General features: G+C 38.0%; 2 protein-coding genes across 2 annotated transcripts in view; both read right to left on the bottom strand.

Annotated features, from left to right (window-relative positions):
* The window catches only part of LOC130834500 (rho GTPase-activating protein 20-like), a gene marked incomplete at its 5' end in the record, with an annotated part of 46,103 nt that extends 38,700 nt beyond the window's left edge, over nucleotides 1-7,403 (bottom strand). Inside the window, one exon of the mRNA XM_057704644.1 lies at nucleotides 7,339-7,403. Coding sequence (XP_057560627.1) covers nucleotides 7,339-7,403 — 65 coding nt within the window. The remainder of the gene's footprint in view (nucleotides 1-7,338) is intronic.
* The window catches only part of LOC130834617 (cGMP-specific 3',5'-cyclic phosphodiesterase-like), a 43,525-nt gene continuing 30,791 nt past the window's right edge, over nucleotides 7,350-20,083 (bottom strand). Inside the window, exons 3-4 of the mRNA XM_057704965.1 lie at nucleotides 8,441-8,561; nucleotides 7,350-7,442 (exon numbers count right to left, since the gene is read on the bottom strand). Of these exons, the coding sequence (XP_057560948.1) occupies nucleotides 8,523-8,561 (39 nt within the window). The 3' untranslated portion in view covers nucleotides 7,350-7,442; nucleotides 8,441-8,522. The remainder of the gene's footprint in view (nucleotides 7,443-8,440; nucleotides 8,562-20,083) is intronic.

Below are 20,083 nucleotides of genomic sequence, written 5' to 3'. Positions count from 1 at the left end.
GAGCAGTACTTCTTACTCCCATGCTGGAGCTGGGCTTGAGTGAGGAAGACTGAAGTTCATTTGTGGAGAACTGGAGCAAACCTATTTCTGCTTTAGGCCTAAGCCTCATTCTCCTACTCAGCTTTACTAGGGAACCCCATAATTTAGATGATAAGACATACATTTCAATCTCTGCTTCCTGGGTCTATTTCTCAACCTGGCTAAAGTCCATAAAGCAGAAGCCCAAATTCCAACACAGCATTTAGTTACAAAAACAAGTGAAAGAAATGAGAGAAGAAAATGTTGACTGAAGAAAACGAATGCTCCTGTTACACAACAAAATGTTTTGTGTTAATAAACATTTAGTGATAGCTTATTATGCAAAAGAGTTTTTTAAAAAGTTAATGTTCCTTGACACTCAAATATTGTGGCTGTGAGTTTTCACTTCTCCAGCTTGGGGTTAGAGTCGTGTGGTATTGTAGTCTCCTTGGCTGAGTCTGCACAGGGAAACAGGGGAACCCTTCTTTGTTCCCCAGTCTCTGAGAAGCAATGAGATACAGTAGAAAGAATATGGGCTTTGGAGTCGGGTCTGGGGATGTATTCTGGATGTTTCAAGTTGGGCAAATTACTTAGCCTTCCTGAATCTCACTGTTTACAGGTATAAAATGGGGATAGTAACTCTCATTGGGTTGTTGAGAGGACTGAGATAATGCATGTGTAATGTACTAACTTGATGCCGGATCCCCTCCCTGCCCACAAATTGAGCTAAAGATACTCTAGGAAGGATTCTTTCTCCCTACTCAGTGTTCCTTCACGGTTATCCTCTGGGACTTACTGGGGATCAGCAGTTATACAACCTTCATTCTGGATCCAGTCCTTCTCTTTCCACACTCTTCTCCCCTCACAGACCTGAAGTTCTGGAGCTATTCCTTACTCTGGAGGACTTGTCATTTGGAACTCAGACTTCATCATTTTCTTTGCTTCGTGGCTCTGCCTATGTCCCATCATCAGTTTCCAAGACCACAGGCTGTAGCCCAAGTCTCCCACTTCCCCACCTAGAAGGAACCAGGCTGAACAGGTGTAAAGCACCGAACTGGTATTTGGCACACAGTAGATGCTCATTACCTATAAATTTCTTTTCTTAGATCTGGAAGCTTTGAACTGTTTTCTACAGAGCTGTATTGACTATTATGATTGAGTACAGTGATCCAAGAACTGTATTTTAGAAATGAAATATTTTGGATATCACTGACTCAATCTTTAAAACCACTAACTTCTGCACTTAGTGAGACTGCCATTCAAACAGAAATCATATCCATGTCTAGGCATCCACTCAATATGTTCATATCTAGATAGTTTTTAAAGACATTTTGAGATCTTTCCCTTGCATAGAAAGAGTATGGTTTGCCTCCTTATGCTCAGCAGCCTTTTCCAGCACAGATAAAATTCCAAGATAATAAAGATTTTGATCTCATGCAAGTTCCTAGGTGCAAACAGGCTTGCATAGCAAAATGATGCAGATGAACGTGGATGAAAACGGACTTTACACAAATAAATGAAACTATATTATGTTTCTCTAGTATAAAAATAGATCAAATGGCAGGAGGACAAAAATAGGTGAAGTGGTAACATAAACTGACTTGTGAAATCAGAGGGTCAACTCTGACATTTTTCTCTCTAGGCCTTTTCTAATAGTTTTGTTGCTAGGGCTACAGTGTTTTTGCCAGATTGGAACAGGATTGTCAACTCTAATGGAGATTAAGTAGCTTTCCCAGCTAGATTTTTTTTTTTTAATAAGCGTAGGTTAATACTGCTGGCTTTCAAAGCCACATTCAAGAACGGAAAGATCACTGAAGATCTGTTTTTAGAAAATATAACTCATAAAATTTGAAGTTTAGCAGACAGGTTCTATTTCATAGTTATTCCAACACAAACCTTTATCATGGTTACATTGAACAAAATAACTTTACAACTTCATACACTGAATAGAAAAAGAATGAGAAACTATTATTTACAAGTTAAGCAAAAAAATTAATTCCCCAAGGAGTAACTGAGATGGTTAAATGAACAATTCTCCTGATTAGTTGGAAAACTGTTTCACAGATGCTTGAAAATTCATACTTGATTTATTCTGTAAACAGTATAGATAAGGTATAGGATAAAGTCCTCTGTGTTTTGGTTCTTTCCATTCATTGGTCAAAGTCATCTGAGGAAAGCATAAATACAAACTCACCAATGAAACTTAAAGCCCAGTAAAGAAAAAGTAATTTGTTCAGGACACTCAATTGCTCAAAGGATGTAGAAGGTAAGAACCATTAAGAAAAGGCGGAAGAAGAATTGCTTTTGATGTGCTTGTTGTGGAGTCAAATGAGCTTCCTTGGCTGTGGTCAAAAGAGACCATCTAAACTTTAAAAAACATGGTGCCGTTTGCATGCACACTGACTCTGCAATTCTGTTTGTGCACTAAAGCATGAGAATTAAATGAAATAGTTCATGTGAAGTGCCTAGCAAAAGACAGATGCTGTGTTCCCCCCCCCCCAATATCTTTACATTTTTGTAGACAGAAATACCAGTGTTAACTTCCAGTAAGAAAAGCTGAATATTGTAGTCTTTAGAGTTAGAGGAAATTCACTTTAAGGATCCCAACATTAGTGACACCTGGTGGAAAATACAGGTATTACAATATAGCATTGTAGCTATTCTGATCTTTCACAGATAAAATTAAGGTAAATTTCACAGATGAAGCAATTAAATGGTAGCAGAAGGTAATGTCTATGTCTTTATGCTATTTGGAATCTCTGTATGCATCATGTGCTAAAGAACCTCCCTTCCCAAGTTTTCAGATCATAATTCACTGTGGGGTGTCCTGAGGAGTACCTTAAAGAAATAGCCAGTTGTGTTTCACAGAATACAGGATTGAGATAAGACAGAGAGCTGTCCCATTTGAGGTACCATGGATGGAAAAAACAAATGATGCTGTTTTAAATGTGAGCCTTGAATATCATAGAATCAATTGCTCTGAACCAGGGAGGGGTTTGAATATTTGTAAACAAAACAGCAAACAGATCTATTACAGGGTCAGCAAACTACAACCCATGGACCAAATATAGCCCGCCATCTGGTTTTTGTTATTGGACCACAGCCATGCTCATTCATTTACCTGTTGTCTAAGGCTGCTTTCAAGTTACAACTGAATCCCTCGAGTGGGTGCAAGAGACCATATGGCTGCAAAGCCTAAACTAGTATCTGACCCTTTACAGAAAAAGTTCGCCAACCCCTGGTCTATTAGATCCTGTCATGGGATTGTCATACCTCTCCCCCCATCTCCTTGGGAGGAGTACACTTCCCTTCCCCACTGACGTTTGGCTTAGCCATAAGACGTGCCTTGGCCAGTGGAATGTGGAGAAGTGTCAGTGTGCAAGTTCTGAACCGAAGCTTCGAGAATTCTGGCTAGTCACTGCCCCTTCAGTGGTAGAACAAGACACATGACCTGCAGGCTTAGCTGAGAATGAGATAAACACCCCAGCTGACCTGCAGACTTGAGGAAAAAATGCTTATTGTTGCTAATGGTATGGTTGTTTGCTCTACAACAAAAGCCAATTGATACATGAGATTGTTAAACCTATGTGTAAAAATTCCCACAGGCTTGGCTTCTCTGTCGGATTGATGGTACTGGGAGAAGGATCCTGAAGACCAGGTATGGTTCAGTCCCTTCTGGGGCTCTATTTCAGAACTTGATGGGCTCCCCTGGAACCTGGTTTCATTCCTCTACCTCCTTGGTAAGCAAAACTGAGTCAGAGCCCAGGCAGCTCTAGAGGCCCACCAGACTCTTGGGATCTTAGCTTCTCTACATTTAACACGGTGTGGAAGTCAGTCACAATTCTTTCATCTGTTGGTTTAAGTACCTCCCTCCCAGGGTGTGCCTCACGGTATAGAAAGAGGGTGGAACAAGTCCAGTTGGAACCTTAGACCAAAGCTTTCCCAATCTCATTTAATCACTAAAGCTTATAGCTTGGCTCCCACTCAACTCAAATATGTGTAATTCTGAACTGACATATAATCTATAAGAGGTAAGAGAGATCATGACTAGCTCCTCAGAATTCTCACAAGAGTAAATATTAACATGCAAATGGTGTGGTAAGTCTAATTTAACCATGTTAAGGATGTTGGCCGAGATGAAATGATCAAGGTATTTTAAAATGCAATTTCCCAGAATTCTTAGTCTTACATCTCAACTTGTTAAAATGGAAATAAAGCTTTTCATTGTCACTTTTTTTTAAACCATCAACCTGAGTCATTTGGATAGATCACTGAGTAACACTAGTGACCCATTTATTACATAAAGATATACAGATCGCACAAATTTGTCACTGAAAATCCCTGGGGCTGCCCTAGTCCTCTGGTTTTCAGCCTTCCCTTTGATTCTTTACGTAGCTAATATTATTCCATTAAATTTTTCAGCACCAATTTTTGCTGTTTTCAAAAAAAGAAGAGCCTAGCTGATGCAGACCTGATACTATAGCGTAACCTGTGGGCAACAGATTGTATGGCAGAAGCTTGTTATTGAGAGTTTCAAATCCAGAGCATTAATTTTTGGACATAACTCTTAAAGGAGAAGTAACATAATAAATCACAAATGAAAAGTACTAATATTAAAGGTCACTTAATTTGTCAAAAATACCCATGATAGAAATTTAAGCGTCATCAGTAATATACAATGGTGAGCTTTTTTGGGGGCGGGGAGGGGAAGAACCACATCATTATTCCCACTGTCTAACAGAGGGCGCATTCGGCGTTCCCTGAAGCAGTCATTGCTTTCTATAAAAACGTTCAAGCGTATTTCCTAAAAACAGGACCATGATTTTCAACACTCTCCATATTTTTACTCAAGTTCTATTTCTGCTTTCCTTCTCAACGCATATTTCAAATGTTAACAGATTATGAACAGCTCAAGAATTCAAATGTTGACTCTTGACCATCCCTAAATCAACAGTATTTCCGAGTAACTACTTTCTTATTTAGGAAGACTTGTGGGTGAACCTGTTAGATAGCTTCAACAACACTTCAGAGACTGCCTTTTGCAACAGCATTCATGATACCCATCATCAAAAACGGGCACCTATTCGTCCAGCAGCTCTAAGAGATGGAAGAATATAAGACATTGCCCTTTATTCTTAACAAGCACACTGTTGGATCAGAGAGAAGATTATCCAGGTGAAACAACAAAGACAATACATAATGAAGTAAACTGTTTGGTTACTTCATAGTCCTCTGCTGTGTATTTTCCTCTCCTTCATAAGATCTCAAGCTTCAGTACTGTAATAAATACTACAGTACTACACGATCTGTGGTTGGTTGAATCCATGGGTATGGGGTAACCATGGATGTGGAGGGCTGGCTATAAGTTATACTGGGATTTTCAACTGCTTGGAGGCTCAGTGAGCCAATCCCTGCCCTGTTCAAGGGTCAACTGTATATGGAACATTAGACTGGCAGTAGGCTAAGAGTACAGAAAGGTTCTACAACTCAACATTTGCTAAACTGAATTAATTCCAAAGGACATTTATCATTTCATAAAAAGAACATTTATTTTAAATGTACTGTTGAGATGAAGGGGGTACAATAAAAGCTTGTCCATTAAAGTGAAAGTACCTCAAGACTTACTCAACTTTGAATTCTTAGGCTAACCATAGTAGGCACAAGAAATAATATGCTGCACTGAATCCATTATAACTATTTAACTGTATCAACACCACACCAATATAAGAATATTTTAAGACAAATTTAGAACATACACATTTAACTTTATTTCATCATTGTCCTTTAAAGCTTGATTTTATAAAACATAAAAAGACATTCTGAAAAGTTCAGTATCACAGGAATTTGAATAGCAGGACTATCCATGGCTTCATAGATTCGAGTTATATAAATTAAAATCAAATAATTGGAAAACTTTTCAATATGGAAACTATACAAATAAATGGCAAAGGGACCTAACAGGATCAATATTTCATTACTTATGGACTATCATTAGTTCCTTTCAAGATCTAAACACATGTTTTCAATATTCATATTTCTTTTGCTCTATTTTATATTTAGATATTTCTGTATACTCTGAGTCAAGGTGCTTGACCAAAAGGTCTGATTTAGAAAGACATTTAGCTGTATCGCAAAAGTTTTTCCATCTACAGTTACCATCGTCAAAGGAACTGACATTACAATGCTGATGTAATCTGCTAGTTCCCTTTGGAACAGTGTGCAATAACTTACGTCAACCCTATGGAAAGTGAAACAGGTACCAAGGAATGGAACGATTATGCACAGATTCAGTAAAGCATAATGTTAAGTTTTCTCCATCTAAAAATTAACCAATGAAATAAAACATATCAACTACAGTTGATTTGGTTTCAGGAAAACCACATTTGAGAATACAAGTACATTATACTGTCTTTATCTCATCCTCAGTCGTTGACAGGAATTTTGTAGGCTACCATGCTATTTACTTTGTGAATTGTAGTAGTAAATGAACGAAGACGAACTTCCTCAGAATTGGTAATGAACTGTGGTCCCGACTCTTCCCATTTTTCAGGTACAACCAAATCATTGTCTGTATAAATCAGGAGATCAAATGAACCTAAATTGCAGATAAAATCATTGAACTACATTATTTTTTCAAAAGTAAAACTGCCTGCCCTATCTCCCTCACAGTTTGAACCACCCATAGTGTTAGAAAAGTCGTTTAGCCTGGTCTGTAATAACTAGTTAATTGCTTTTCCTCAATGGAAATTTACTGTAGTACAGAAAATATTGCACTCCTTTCACTTTATCTTATGAAAACTTCAAGTTTTTTTTCTTTACTTTAAAGAGGAAACCCGTTAAAGATATTTGTAGAAAGTGTATAATCAGTAACATGGGATAACATGAATATAACCTACAGGAGAACTGACATCTTGGTTCTGTGATTGCAGTATCCTAGTGCCTAGAACAGAGTCTGGCACATAGTAGGTATTCAGGACACATGTGATGTTTGAAGGAGTAAGGAAGGTAGACAAGTAAGACACAATTATAGCTGTAGTCTTAAATATATATCAATACATAAAAATGTATAAGAAATTAAGGAAGGAATTACATTAAAACATTCAAGGGTGAGTACTGTGGAATACTTTAATTCCTTTCCTTTCAGCATTTCCAAATTTTACAGAATGCATATAACATTACTTTTCCTTTATAATGCTTCCTTAGTTTTATTACATGATATTGATAACTAAGAAAAAATTTAATAAAATGGTAATTCTTAAAATAGTAGCTTAGTCTTTTCCCTAACAAATTTAAGTCAATGTGAAGTTGTATAATACTTACAAGGAACTTCCAACAGTGGCAGAAATGTCACTGTAGCTGTGATCTGTCTGATCACTGAACGGATTTCATCTTGGATAGCTTTCTGAGACTTTTCTCTGGGTGCACTATCAAAGAGATCAAATCAGTTTAAGTTTTAATGACTTACTGAAAACATCTGTAAGGTTATTTATCTGATTTAATGACTCCAAAATCAAAGAAGTAATACATTAAAAAGGAGTGTTTTTAAAAAATGAGTGTATCATTAGGACCCATACCACAGTAGACATACTATGTATTTTTATTATTTCATTTATCCTTCTAATCATTTTTTTAGGGTTGGTCTTAGTATCAGGTCATTCTGTATCAGATGACCAGAAAATTTGCCAAGTGCTTCAAGTTAGGAAAGCTTCAGCACCTCTTAAAAAATAAAAATAACAGTGGTATCTAAAATGTTTAACGGATATAGTCATTTTGGCATTTTTAGTAATGCCTAAATGTCTAATTCCCTATTGTCTAAAATAAGATATTAAATTGTATATCAAATTATTTTTATAAGCTAAACATTTCCTAAAATAGACCAAAGGCTTCAGAAGCAAACTACATTTCATTATGAGAAATGGTTCTGAATTTACAGGTAAGTATGCCTAGGACAATGCTAGACATCAGCATATAATGATGCGCATTTCCCATTCCCATGGTCTGGAAACTTCAGGGTTTATGAAGTGTCAGGAAATCTGTGGCATTAAGTGCAATGCAACAGAGTTGCACCTTAAACTGGGAGAGTCTAGGATAATCCCTTATGGTTAAAAGCAGTTTTAAACAATTCATTAAATGGGCCACCTAGTACATCATATGTAGTTTTGCATATACCACCATAAATACTACAATCTGAAATTCACCAATTTAGACTAAAGGCAATTATGTTAAAAGTACTAGAAGTTAATGACATGCTAAAGTCATAAGCACAATTCTTTTCCACAGGAGACTGAAGATCAAATTAAACATTGTAGAAAAAACTATACCTTATATGAAACTTGTTCAATATCATTAGAACTCATTTAGTAAAGACAACAAGTTTTAGAACAAGCATATTAAGGTGGAAATAATTTAAATTCCTACTTACCTGTCATCTTTTGCAGTCTTGTCACACTCAATATCAAACTGCCATCTTTCAAGGACCTCCCCACTTTCAATATTTGAGATGACTACCACCAATTTCTGAACTGAACACTTGTATAACCATTCTGTAATACATAACAAAGCATCTTTTTTGGTTCACGGAAATACAAAGCAATTCTTTTCTTAGGTCCTACTTCCGATCCTCAGCAAATTTCTACCACTGCTATTATGGATCTCCTCCAAATTATACAGAAAACTTGCCCCATCAATAACCTAGCTCCTGTTTTCAAATTCTCAGTAAGCAAGACCACTGGCTGAAAGTGAGGTTGGGGATGCAGCACTGAGATTTGAGGAGAGAGGAGAAAGGAACAGATAGCAAAACATACCCCCCAAAAAAGAGCTAATGGTTTTGATCCCCACAAACCAATTCTCTCTGTAGCATGTTTTACTTTAGGGAATATCACAATTCTACCCCATTACATCTATCTAAAAAACCTAGAAAGTATTCTAGATTCTTCCTTCTACTTAACCCTCCATCAAATCAATCCCTCAATTGCCCAAACAGAAGTGTAACAAATCCACCCCTAGTCTGGATTATGCAAAAGCCTCCTTACCAGCTTCCCTGCTTCCACACCCAGGGTTTTCCCTGCATATGAACAAATATGGAAATCAAAATCTATCATGTCAAATCATGTGGCTCTGGGTTAGAGATTAAACAAAGAAAACTGTTCATCCTTAACACTCTGGCCACACAGATCTTTAAATGACAGCAAATGTTTCCTGGCTTAAAAAAAAAAAAAAAATCCAGCACCTCTTTTGCATGGCAACTTGCCGACTCTTCACAATCCCGCCTCAGCTTGCCTGCATGGCCTCGCCTCCAGTTTACACCCAAGCAAACACTGTGCCGAAATACTAGACACATTCCCTCCAATCCTGATCCACGAGGGAGGCGAAAATCAATGGTGCAGAGAGATAATAAGGATATACCAGTGAGCATTTTCCATAGGTATTAAGAAGCAAAGTACTTAAGCTACACACAAACAGTGACCTCACGAAGACCTGCATTTGTGACATAATATTTTAGAAGACTTTTAATACCCCAATCATTTGTCGCAGCTCAAACAGCAGGGATCTTCCTCTTCTCCTCCTCAGTTCTCCTCTTGTAATTCTACTTGCTCTTTTCCCTTTGATTCAAGCCAACCCGGCAGGGCACACACTCCAACTTACCACCTTATTTTAAATCCAGTCTATGCTGTCTCTGGTAGCTGATGTTATTTTTAGAACATGAAAGGTTGAGAAAACACTATTTTTTAAGATCTTTTTAATTGAAGAATGGTTGGTTTATAATGCTTCAGGTGTACAGCAGAGGGACTCAGTTTTTACACACACATACACACACACACACACACATATAGTCTTTTTCAGATTCTTTTCCAGTATAGGTTATTAGAAGATATTGAATACAGTTTCTTGTTCTATACAGTAGGTCCTTATTGTTTAAGATATTATTTTAATTAACAAGCAGAGTTCCTCGTTTATCATCTGACCAGTTTTAAGGAAAGAGACTAAAGCCTCAAAGTACTCTTAGGACTTTTGGTGGTTTCACAGTATCTCCACACATCCTTTGATGCTGCTCTCTTCAAGAGGTGGGACCTAACTGCCCTCCCTGAGTTTGGGCCGGACGTGAGGCCTGGCTTCTAATGAACAGCTACCGTGAAGCGAAGGTGAACAACTTGGACGTACAAGGCGCTGCTGCTTCCTCCTTGCTCACCCTCTGCCGTGTGTCAAGGACACAGAGTGACCTACAGAGAGGCCTGCTTGGCCGGGAACTGAGGCCTCCTGCCAGCAGCCACGCGAGCAAGCCCTCTGGGAAGTGCACGCTCCAGCGTGAGTCAGGCCTCCCTGCTGCATCCTGAGTGCAGCCACGGGCAGGGAACCTGGGCCAGAACCACCCAGCCAGCTAGGCCGCTCTGGCATTCCTGAACCACAGAAACCGAGATAGGAAAGGCTCGTGTTCAGAATCACTAAGCTTAGGGTAATCTGTTATGCTGTAAGAGATCACTAATGTCATACACAGGATCATCAAATAATGTGTAATAATCAAATGCATCTGGAAGTTCTAAATCCAGGTCATCTTCACTTTATTTCACTGCTACCAAGTGATGCAAAAAAAAAAAAAAAAAGAGAGAGATAAGATATGATTCAAAAATTTTATAAGATCACCAACTCTATACTTTTATTTGAATTCCACCCAGAATATTAATTTTCACTCTATGGTAGAAGAGAAACAAGTAAGAACTTTTAGGTGAGGATTTAATAAGAAGGAATACAGAGTACATAGTTTTTAAAGCACTTTGCCTATATAATCTTAGCTCTTAGATGAATAAAGATGTTTGCATACATATATCTATTGAGAGCAGCAATTTCACTGACAACTACCTTAACTCTTTAAGAATGCATGAACATTATTTAATAATCAAAATCCATCCCAAGGTCTCATTATGTGGTTCTGGGTCAGATATTATACAAAGAAATTATTTTCGCTTACCTGCAGCTGGTTCCAGACCTCTACTAGCCATAATTCAGAATCTATATAAAACTTCTCAAAATTAAACTTACAAATGCTCTATCAAATGAAAAATGCAAGGCATTCCAACAACTGCTGGAATTCTAAAAGTACCAATGAAGATTAACTTTATATTGAATAAAACATAGCATTCAGTCTGAACCAAATTTTCTGAGCATTGAAAATAAGATTTGGGTAAATATAGCCTACCACTAACTTAACTTTCAGTCTCAAGCTTTTATTCATTCTTTCTTCTCCTGGATCAGTAGTGTAGCCTCAGGGATTCAACTTACTAGCACTATGTTTTTCATCTGATGCTCTTAAGAAATGTTATTTTCCTTAGGAAAGTGGTTACCATCTTCTTCTTTTTGTAAAATACACTTGTTTGTTATTCAAAGGGTAACGTGGAAAAAAAAAAAAAGGAAAAGATCTTCACCATCACCATATCAAGTCCAGAACCAATGGAAACTTTTCGGAGTATTTCTGTTTTGTTTCTAAAACAAATATCACAGGGGAATAAATGCAATGCACAATTTATAAGTTTTCAAAAAAACACATAAGTAGCCAATTCTTTAAGACTAAAATAGATCTAGATCAACTGACAGTCTGCAATTAAACTCTGCTTATTCTTGTAGCTCTATTTTCATCTAGTCTGACTTCGAATTGTAGGATTATGTATAAAGCTGTAACGTTTATCTGTTCCAAGCTTACGGGTCAAGTTTAAGAAAAGCCCTAGTCAGTACTGCGAGCTGAAGATCATAGGCAAGCATCCACCCTCTCACAGAAAGCATGTTCCAGCTTCCTCTCTTAAGCCTGTGGGATAAACACAGCAGGGATCTGCTGTATGAAACCACAGTTTTCGGCCTTCCTCTGTGATTCCTCCAGCTCCTGAAATCCACAGACTTTCCTTTGAACTTATGTGTTGAATATTGAACTTATTTAACATCTGTCTTGCTACCTTGCATTGATATTTGCTTTTTGGTATATAAGGTCTCCCTCTCATTGAAATTGAAAAAAAAGTTTCAAGTATCTTCCTTGCTTCATTTTTTTTCATACCCTCACTGCCTAGACCAGGGCTCTACTTAGTGCAGTGATTCAACAATTACTTTCAAAGCAAGATAATTTAGGAGGGGATTAGCAGATAAAGTTATGTACCTTAAATTCTAGAAAACATTTACTTTTGTATATTGCAGCTAGAATGACACATTTGATTCCATTAATGCTTTACTTTACGATTTTCAGCAGACATTAAATCTCTTTGATTCATCAAAGTATTGTACTTATTTCATAAAAATCTCATAAAATTAGCTGATATTTTTTGAAGTTTGTCAGTTTTCTTTTAAAAGAATATATAAACAACTGGATATTTAGCTAAAAATGCTCCCTTATACTGTAAAAAAACTTACCATAAATCTTTTATTATAACTGTTACATTTCATCAAAGAATTATAAGTATATCATCAAATATGATAAAATAAAATCAAAATGATAAAAACAGAGAAGGAGGATAAGAGCTCTGATTCCAAATTAGATTTTTACTTAATAAAAATTGGAGTTGACATTCAACCAAGAGAAAACAGGTTATGCCTAGCCTGATATTATTGGATAGAATCTCTACCTCAGATCAATACAAAATTTTCATAGAACTTGCATTATTTCACAATGTCCTGGCTTCTACCTCATTGGTGCAGCCCCTACACATTAAAAAAAGAAAAAAAAGCACTCATCGCTACCATGTCATAACAAGCAATACTTCAAGAGAGGGCAGGATTTCAGAAATAGGTCATCTGAGCTAGAAAGAGTTGAGTTTCCCTGCACTTCTTTACTAAACATAAAAGAAACGTCTGCTTATAGAAATAAGTAACGCACGTGACAAAAATAAAAAACGGATCCAAGTGCCCAGGTCTGAAAAATCCAGCGTTAAGCCTGAAAGAAATTTAACAGCAGCCCTAAACATTCACACACTTGCTGCACATTTTTTTCATGATGCTTCCTGTGCATATCACAGAGCACACTGGCCCAGATGAACATGAAACATGCTCCTGTAACTCTTTCATCCCTGGTAAAAATTTCTTCTTGTTTACTAGATGGAGTCCTCTTAAGACATTACAGAGGATGTGACTCTGATCCCTCTTTCTCTCCCCCGCCCCTGCTCCCCTGCCTTCTTTCTCCCTGCTACCCCTCTCTCTCTTTTTAAAAAGTTTGTCTGCAGAGTGGTCTCAACACTTGACGTTGAAGAACCATCAGGATACAGCCAGCTCTCCTTGTCTCCACCTTCGAGCCCTGCTTCTACAATATGTGAAGCCGCATCTCCCATCAGTGTACCTCCCACCCCCAAATCAACAGGAATCTAAATGTTGACTGCAGTGGCTCAAGAAAACACTGAGGGGGAAGAAAAGAGAGTGCAGTCGTCATCCACGGCAGAATTTTAAGAAACCCTCTTGTCTAGGCTTGAATCTGAGCTTCGCCAGTTTTTAGTTCTGTGACTTTGGCCAAGTTCCCTAAATGTCCCGTGTCTCCGTTTCATCATCTGTTACGTGGGAATAAAATAATAACTACCTCCTATGGTTGTTATGAAGATTAAATGAAAGAATATATGTCAAGTCCTTAGAATAGCTTCCACAGGATAGGCAGTTATTTCCAAAGTCCTACCCCGTCTTTCCTCTAACTATTCTATTATACAGCCTGGGCTGTCTCTCTTCTCTCCCTTGACCCCTTTACTTTTTGTCTTCATTCATTTTCTCTAGCCAATAGCTCTGTGACCTTTCCAAAATAAATTATTTTAGCTTCCTCTAGCTTCTCCAGTCCCCACCCTACCCCCACCACACTGCCCATTAATTCCACTGTCTTAGAAGGGAGTACAGAGAGGAGAAAATTGCAAAAGCTTATCCTTTATGATTCAAAAATAATTCTGTCATAGAGGTTTTAGGAATATCTATGATCCTGACTTCTAAAAAGGCATTGTGCTATTACACTTATGGTTATAACACGGATGAAAAGAACTCTCGAAAAATTTTAATTAGTTGAAATACTTCCCAAGAAGAGAGGCAGATGCAGTGATTACAGATTTTACTGAATCTTAAAAATCTTTCTGAATTTTCTGGACTGTGTTGTAGTTCAGACTTTAGCATTCAATAGTCAACTGCTCCATTCAAGCAGCTCTTCAGAGGTGGCACCTTAAGAAATTAGAGTCACGAAAAGGTACCAAGACATGTTATGAACAACCACATTTCATCTTAGGTTCCTTGGTAATTAGTCGGAATGAGTACAATTGGACTACAACAGAGAGAAGAAACCAAATTCACTTTGCCTCATTTATGAGGAAAAACAATGAAAAGTCTTTTTCTTTTAAGCGTAAAGTGTGTTAGAGGGTAACAGACCAGTGAAGTCAGGGACGGTGCTGGGTTGTCATTTGATCTCAGCTGACTGGTTATAATGTGGCTGATGACCTCTGCATACAACTTATCATTCCTTGTTTCTCCTAAGAGTTTGCTTAGTTCTAGATCTCCTTTCAAAAGTAACAGCTGACATTTATCAATCACTTCCAGTGTGCCAGGAAATATGTTAAGCCCTTTGCATGCACAAACGCATTTAATCTTCACAACAACCCTAGGAGGTGGGTCCTTTTATAACCCTCATTGTGCAGATGAGGGAACTGAAGAACGAAGGGATTCACCAATTCCATCCTGGCTACTCATCAAGTAAGTGGTGAAGATGGGATTCAAGCCCACAGCAAGCAATCTTAAGAATTACTCCCAAAAGCCTTACTGTGACTCTCTATTTTGATTTCAAACGCTCGTGGGAGAAAGAGTACTTTTCTACTGTGTGTACACAACAGCAAACATTGCCCTGAGTTTGTTTACGTAGCTGTAAATTTAAAGATAATTCTGGAAGTCCTATATTGCATCTTCTTAGGGGCCGTGGTTCTCAGTCAGCCAGATTACTTTTTATTCTACAACAGCCATGCTGAGCGTATGCCTGTTTTTCCGACTGTTTCTCTTCATTCCTTTTTTCTGAAGAAATAATTCTCACAGGAAATAATTTCAAACCGGGCAGTGTGAGCGTGGGAGGAGAGGGAACAAGGGGGAGAGGACACAGAATGGGGAGGGTCAGCAAGATGTTTAAAAAGCTGTATTTGGAAACCTTCCCATCAGTAAAGTTACTAAGACTCCAGTGAAGTTACTGAAGGTTTTTTTTTTTTTTGTAATCTCATGAAATGCTTGGTGTGAAAAAAACTTTTGTGGAAACAAGTGAAGAGCCCAGCCTTATATCAAGTCATCACAGGGTAAAACAGAGGCAGCAGGAGAGGATGAGGGAGTGTGGAGGCAGACAGCCCTGAGGATCCTGAGGAACCCAGCAGGACGCTTAGGGAGAGCTCTGGACAATCCCAATCTGGGGACCTGTAGCTGAATCCACTTTAATCAGGTCTGTAGGTGAGCGGACGGCTCTTGACTGAGAGTGGGGTTATTCATTCACGTAATCAAACTGAATGGCTACGATGTTTTTAAATTGACAATACCATGTGTTGCCTCAGATGTGAAGCAACTGGAACTCTCATTCATTGCTGGTAAGAAAGTATATGGTACAGCCACTTTGGATAGGAGCTTGCAAGTTTCTCATACAATTAAACATATACCCACCCATGACCTGGAGATTCCCCTCATATATTTACCAAAGAGAAATGAAAACATGTTCACAAAAAGACTTGCACACAAACATCAACAGCGGCTTTTCTCCTAACAAGACAAAACCTGGAAACAACTCCATGTCTGTCAATGGATGAACGGATATTCAGATTGTGGCACACCCATACCATGGAATAACCACCATAAAAAGGAACACACCATGGACACATGCAACAGCATGGATGAGTCTCACAAGCGTTACGCTACGTGAGGGAAGCCAGACATACAAGACTACCTCCTGTATGATTCCACGTATATGGCTTCTATGACACTCTAGAAAAGGCAGAACAATAGTGATGGAAAACAGAGCGGTGATTGTGGGGGTTGGGGGTTGAGGGAGGAGGAGCAGATCAACTCCAAGCGGTACAGGGAACTATCTGAGGTGACAGAAATGTTCTGTATCTTGATTACAGTGGTGTTTATATGACTACACATGCATGTGTCAAAATCTCATCAAATTATACACTTCAAATGGGTGAATTATATGGTACGTAATTTACACCTCACTACAGCAGGGGGTTTTGTTATTGGTGTTTCAGTTTACATCACCCTCACTGGTAACCATAAAGACAGAAGTGCACGGATCCAGAGGACGCTCTCTTACAGAAGGGCAGTCTCACCTGCTTCACCCTGGGGTTTTTGTTGCTCATGGCTCCCCCCAATCCCCACCGTTCATGCTACTTAGGAAGAGATATTTCACCAGAGTGTGATTCAAGCTGAGTCTCTCGGCCAGTACAAAGTTGTTTTTTCAGGCCATGGTTTTAAAACATACTTACAAATTAAAAGCTGAACATCATCTTCTTAAGTGCACACAATCATAGTCCTTGGTTTATAACTAGGGCAGCCAGATAAAATATAGGACATCCAGTCAAATTTAATTTTAGATGAACAACAAATAATTTTTTAATATAACTATGTCCCCAATATTGCATAAGACATGGTTTTTATTTGCTTTATCTGGCGATCCGATTAAGAACACTACTGGTCCATGCATGGCCTTTTCAATTTTATTTATTCATTCACAATTAATTAGCTAATCAATTATTTAAGCTCATTTGCATGTTTTAGCTACAGGGATTTTCAGTAACTGTGGCTGTAACTACCCTCTTAAGAAACCACATAGCAACTCTAAGGCACTGAGAACTTATCTTAGACGACTGAGAAGTGACTGATTTAGGATCCTGTTCATCAAATTGTGATCTGCGGACACTGGCATCAACTTGGTGCTTGTTAGAAAAGAACCTCACTCAGGTCTCACCTAGACCGCCTGAACTCAGAATCTGCATTTTAAAAGTCATATGCATAGATAGTCAGTGGGAAGTTGTTGTCTAACAAAGGGAGTCCAACTCCAGGATGGAAGATGCCTTAGAGGACTGGGGCGGGGAGGGTGGGGGGCACTCGAGGTGGGGGGAGTCAAGGAAGGGAGGGAATATGGGGATATGTGTATAAAAAAAGATGATTGAACTTGGTGTACCCCCCAAAAAAATAATAAATAAATAAATAAAAAAAGTCATATGCACATTACTGTTTTAGAAGCACTGATTTAGAAAGCTGTGTTTCAGGAAAATTCCCAAGGGCATATGCAGGGTGGATTAAAGGAAAATTGACTTAAAGTACAAAAACCCCTTACAAGAATATTTTAAAAGTTTAGGCATTACTTCAAGATCTGAATTATGGTACAGGCAGCAGGAATGAAAAGAAAGAAATCAAAATGAGAAACACTAACAGAAAAAAAAGCGACGGGACTTGGTAAAGGACTGGATGGGGGAGGGAAAGGAAAGATATCAGAATCCGAATATAAATCAAGTAGAACCAGCAAAGTGTTTCTTGTATTCTTGGCAGTGGTTCTCAACCCTAGCAGCACATGATAACCACCTGGGAGCTTTAAGAAATACTGATGTATATGCCGAGTTGTGGGATTGCTGGGTCATGTGGTAGTTCTATTTTTAGTTTTTTAAGGAACCTCCATACTGTTTTCCATAGTGGCTGTACCAATTTTCATTCCCACCAGCAGTGTTAGAGGGATCCCTTTTCTCCGCACCCTCTCCAGCTTTTACTGTTCTTAGATTTTCTGATGATGGCCATTCTGACTGGTGTGAGGTGATACCTCATTGTGGCTTTGACTTGCATTTCTCTAATGATGAGTGATGTTGAGCATCTTTTCATGTGTTTGTTAGCCATCTGCATGTCTTCTCTGGAGAAATGGGCATATACCCTGAGAAAACCATAATCCAAAAAGAAACATGTGCCACAATGTTCACTGCAGCACTATTTACAATAGCCAGGACATGGAAGCAACCTAAATGCCCATCAACAGATGAATGGATAAAAAAGATGTGGCACATATATACAATGGAATATTACTCAGCCATAAAAAGGAATGAAATTGAGTTATTTGTAATGAAGTGGATGGACCTAGAGTCTGTCATACAGAGCAAAGTAAGCCAGAAAGAGAAAAACAATTACTGTGTGCTAACTCATATATGTGGAATCTAAAAAAAATGGTACTGATGAACCCAGTGATAGGGCAAGAATATAGATGCAGATGTAGAGAACGGATTCGAGGACACGGGGTGGGGGGTGAAGGGGAAGCTGGGACGAAGTGAGAAAGTAGCACTGACATGTACGCTACCAAATGTAAAATAGCTAGCTAGTGGAAAGCTGCTGCATAACACAGGGAGATCAACTGGATGATAGGTGATGACTTAGAGGGGTGAGATAGGGAGGACAGGAAGTCGTGGGAGGGAGGGGATACGGGGATATATGTATAAATACAGCTGATTCACTTTGGTGTACAGCAGAAACTGGCACAACTGTGTAAAGCAATTATACTCCAATAAAGAGCTTAAAAAAAAATAGAAATACTGATGTGCCTGGGTCCCAACCCCAGAGATTCTGATTTAAGGTGAAACCTGGGCATGAGAACTTCTAAATGCTCCACAGGTGATTCTAATGTGTAGCCAAGATTAAGAACCACAAACATGGGCTCTTCCAATCTATTTGTTTTCACTTAAAGAAATGATTTTCAACTCTGGCTACACTTCAGAATTATCTGGGGAGCTTTAAAAATGTATCAGTATCTAGACCCAGCTCTTAGAGATCCTGATTTAATTGGTAATGTTTTAGAGTTTCACAGTTGATTGTAATGTGCAGACAGGACTGAGAACATTCATTTGAAGCGCTCAGTTTAAATGATAATGTAGTAACTATTTTTTTCAAATAAATGTAAAATGAAGAGAGAATTCAGTGCTTACAGAATCCAAACCTTCTAGTTAGATGAAATATAAACTAACATTTTCAATGGCTTGTTATAATTTCACAATAAATTTTGCTTGGACTTGGCTGCAATTTCCATTTTTTCAAACCTCATTTTGCATCCAAACAAAAAAATCAGCTGACGACCACTGCAATGGATAACCATTTATGAAATAAGCGTTTTTGAGATGTTTAAAATATAATATGAAATCAACTGATTACAACCACAATAGCAATTATGTATCTTAGGAGTCAGTAAGGTCCTCAGGAAAGAGAGGTACAGAAATGACATGTCTAAAATTTATTTCTAGGTCAAAGTAAAGTATCAGGATTCAACCCTATTACTCAAGTCTAAATAAAACACATCAAGCAGAACATTTAAGCACTTTATAGTTAACTTGTCACTATAGCGTTATTTCATAAGTGCGCAAAGTGAAAAAATTATTTTCAAAAAAGAAAAATGTTTCCAAATGACCTTTTATAAAATGGAAAACTGGCTTACCTCTTCCCTATGATTCTTAATTGGCATACAAAGAATACTTTGTGTCTTGTAGCCTGTAATTTGGTCAACTTCTGCATTGAACCAAGGATCCTAGTAAGGAAGAAGAAATTCAATTTAGTGACTGACCTGTTCAAAGACTGATTTGATTTTTCTGGTTTATAGGATTAGAGAAATCTAACCTTTGACTCACCTTGTTGTTCTGAATGACAATTTTATCATTGTAAGAGGCATCAAAGCATATAAGTACACATCATCTTGGACAAAGATAAATTTAAGGGTTTTTTAGCAGCTAGTATTAATGAAAAAATACAGATGGAAACAAATGTGAAGAAATAAAGGAAATTCAAAATATTAACCAATTTAGACAGCCTCACTTAAACTCGGGGGAAAGTGGCAACTCTCCCCCTCTGTAATACCGTTTGCCTATTCCCATCTCACTGATTCTTCTGAAAAAGAAACGCATCTTTGGTCTGAAAGTTTTCCTATAAAACCCATCACCTCCAAAATGACCATTCCAATACTGACTTGACTTCCCTCATAATGACTGTTTATATATTTCCTCACTGTTCTGTATTTCTATCTCAGATGTGCATAAGAATTAAAATCTTACCTTTTTTGTATCTAATAAAACTGCATGGC

The sequence above is a fragment of the Hippopotamus amphibius genome, chromosome 13, assembly GCF_030028045.1.
Source record: "Hippopotamus amphibius kiboko isolate mHipAmp2 chromosome 13, mHipAmp2.hap2, whole genome shotgun sequence".
In the NCBI taxonomy this organism is placed as follows: domain Eukaryota; kingdom Metazoa; phylum Chordata; class Mammalia; order Artiodactyla; family Hippopotamidae; genus Hippopotamus; species Hippopotamus amphibius.
Note: the sequence above shows the minus strand (reverse complement) of the source record. Positions and strands in the feature narration are given on the sequence as shown.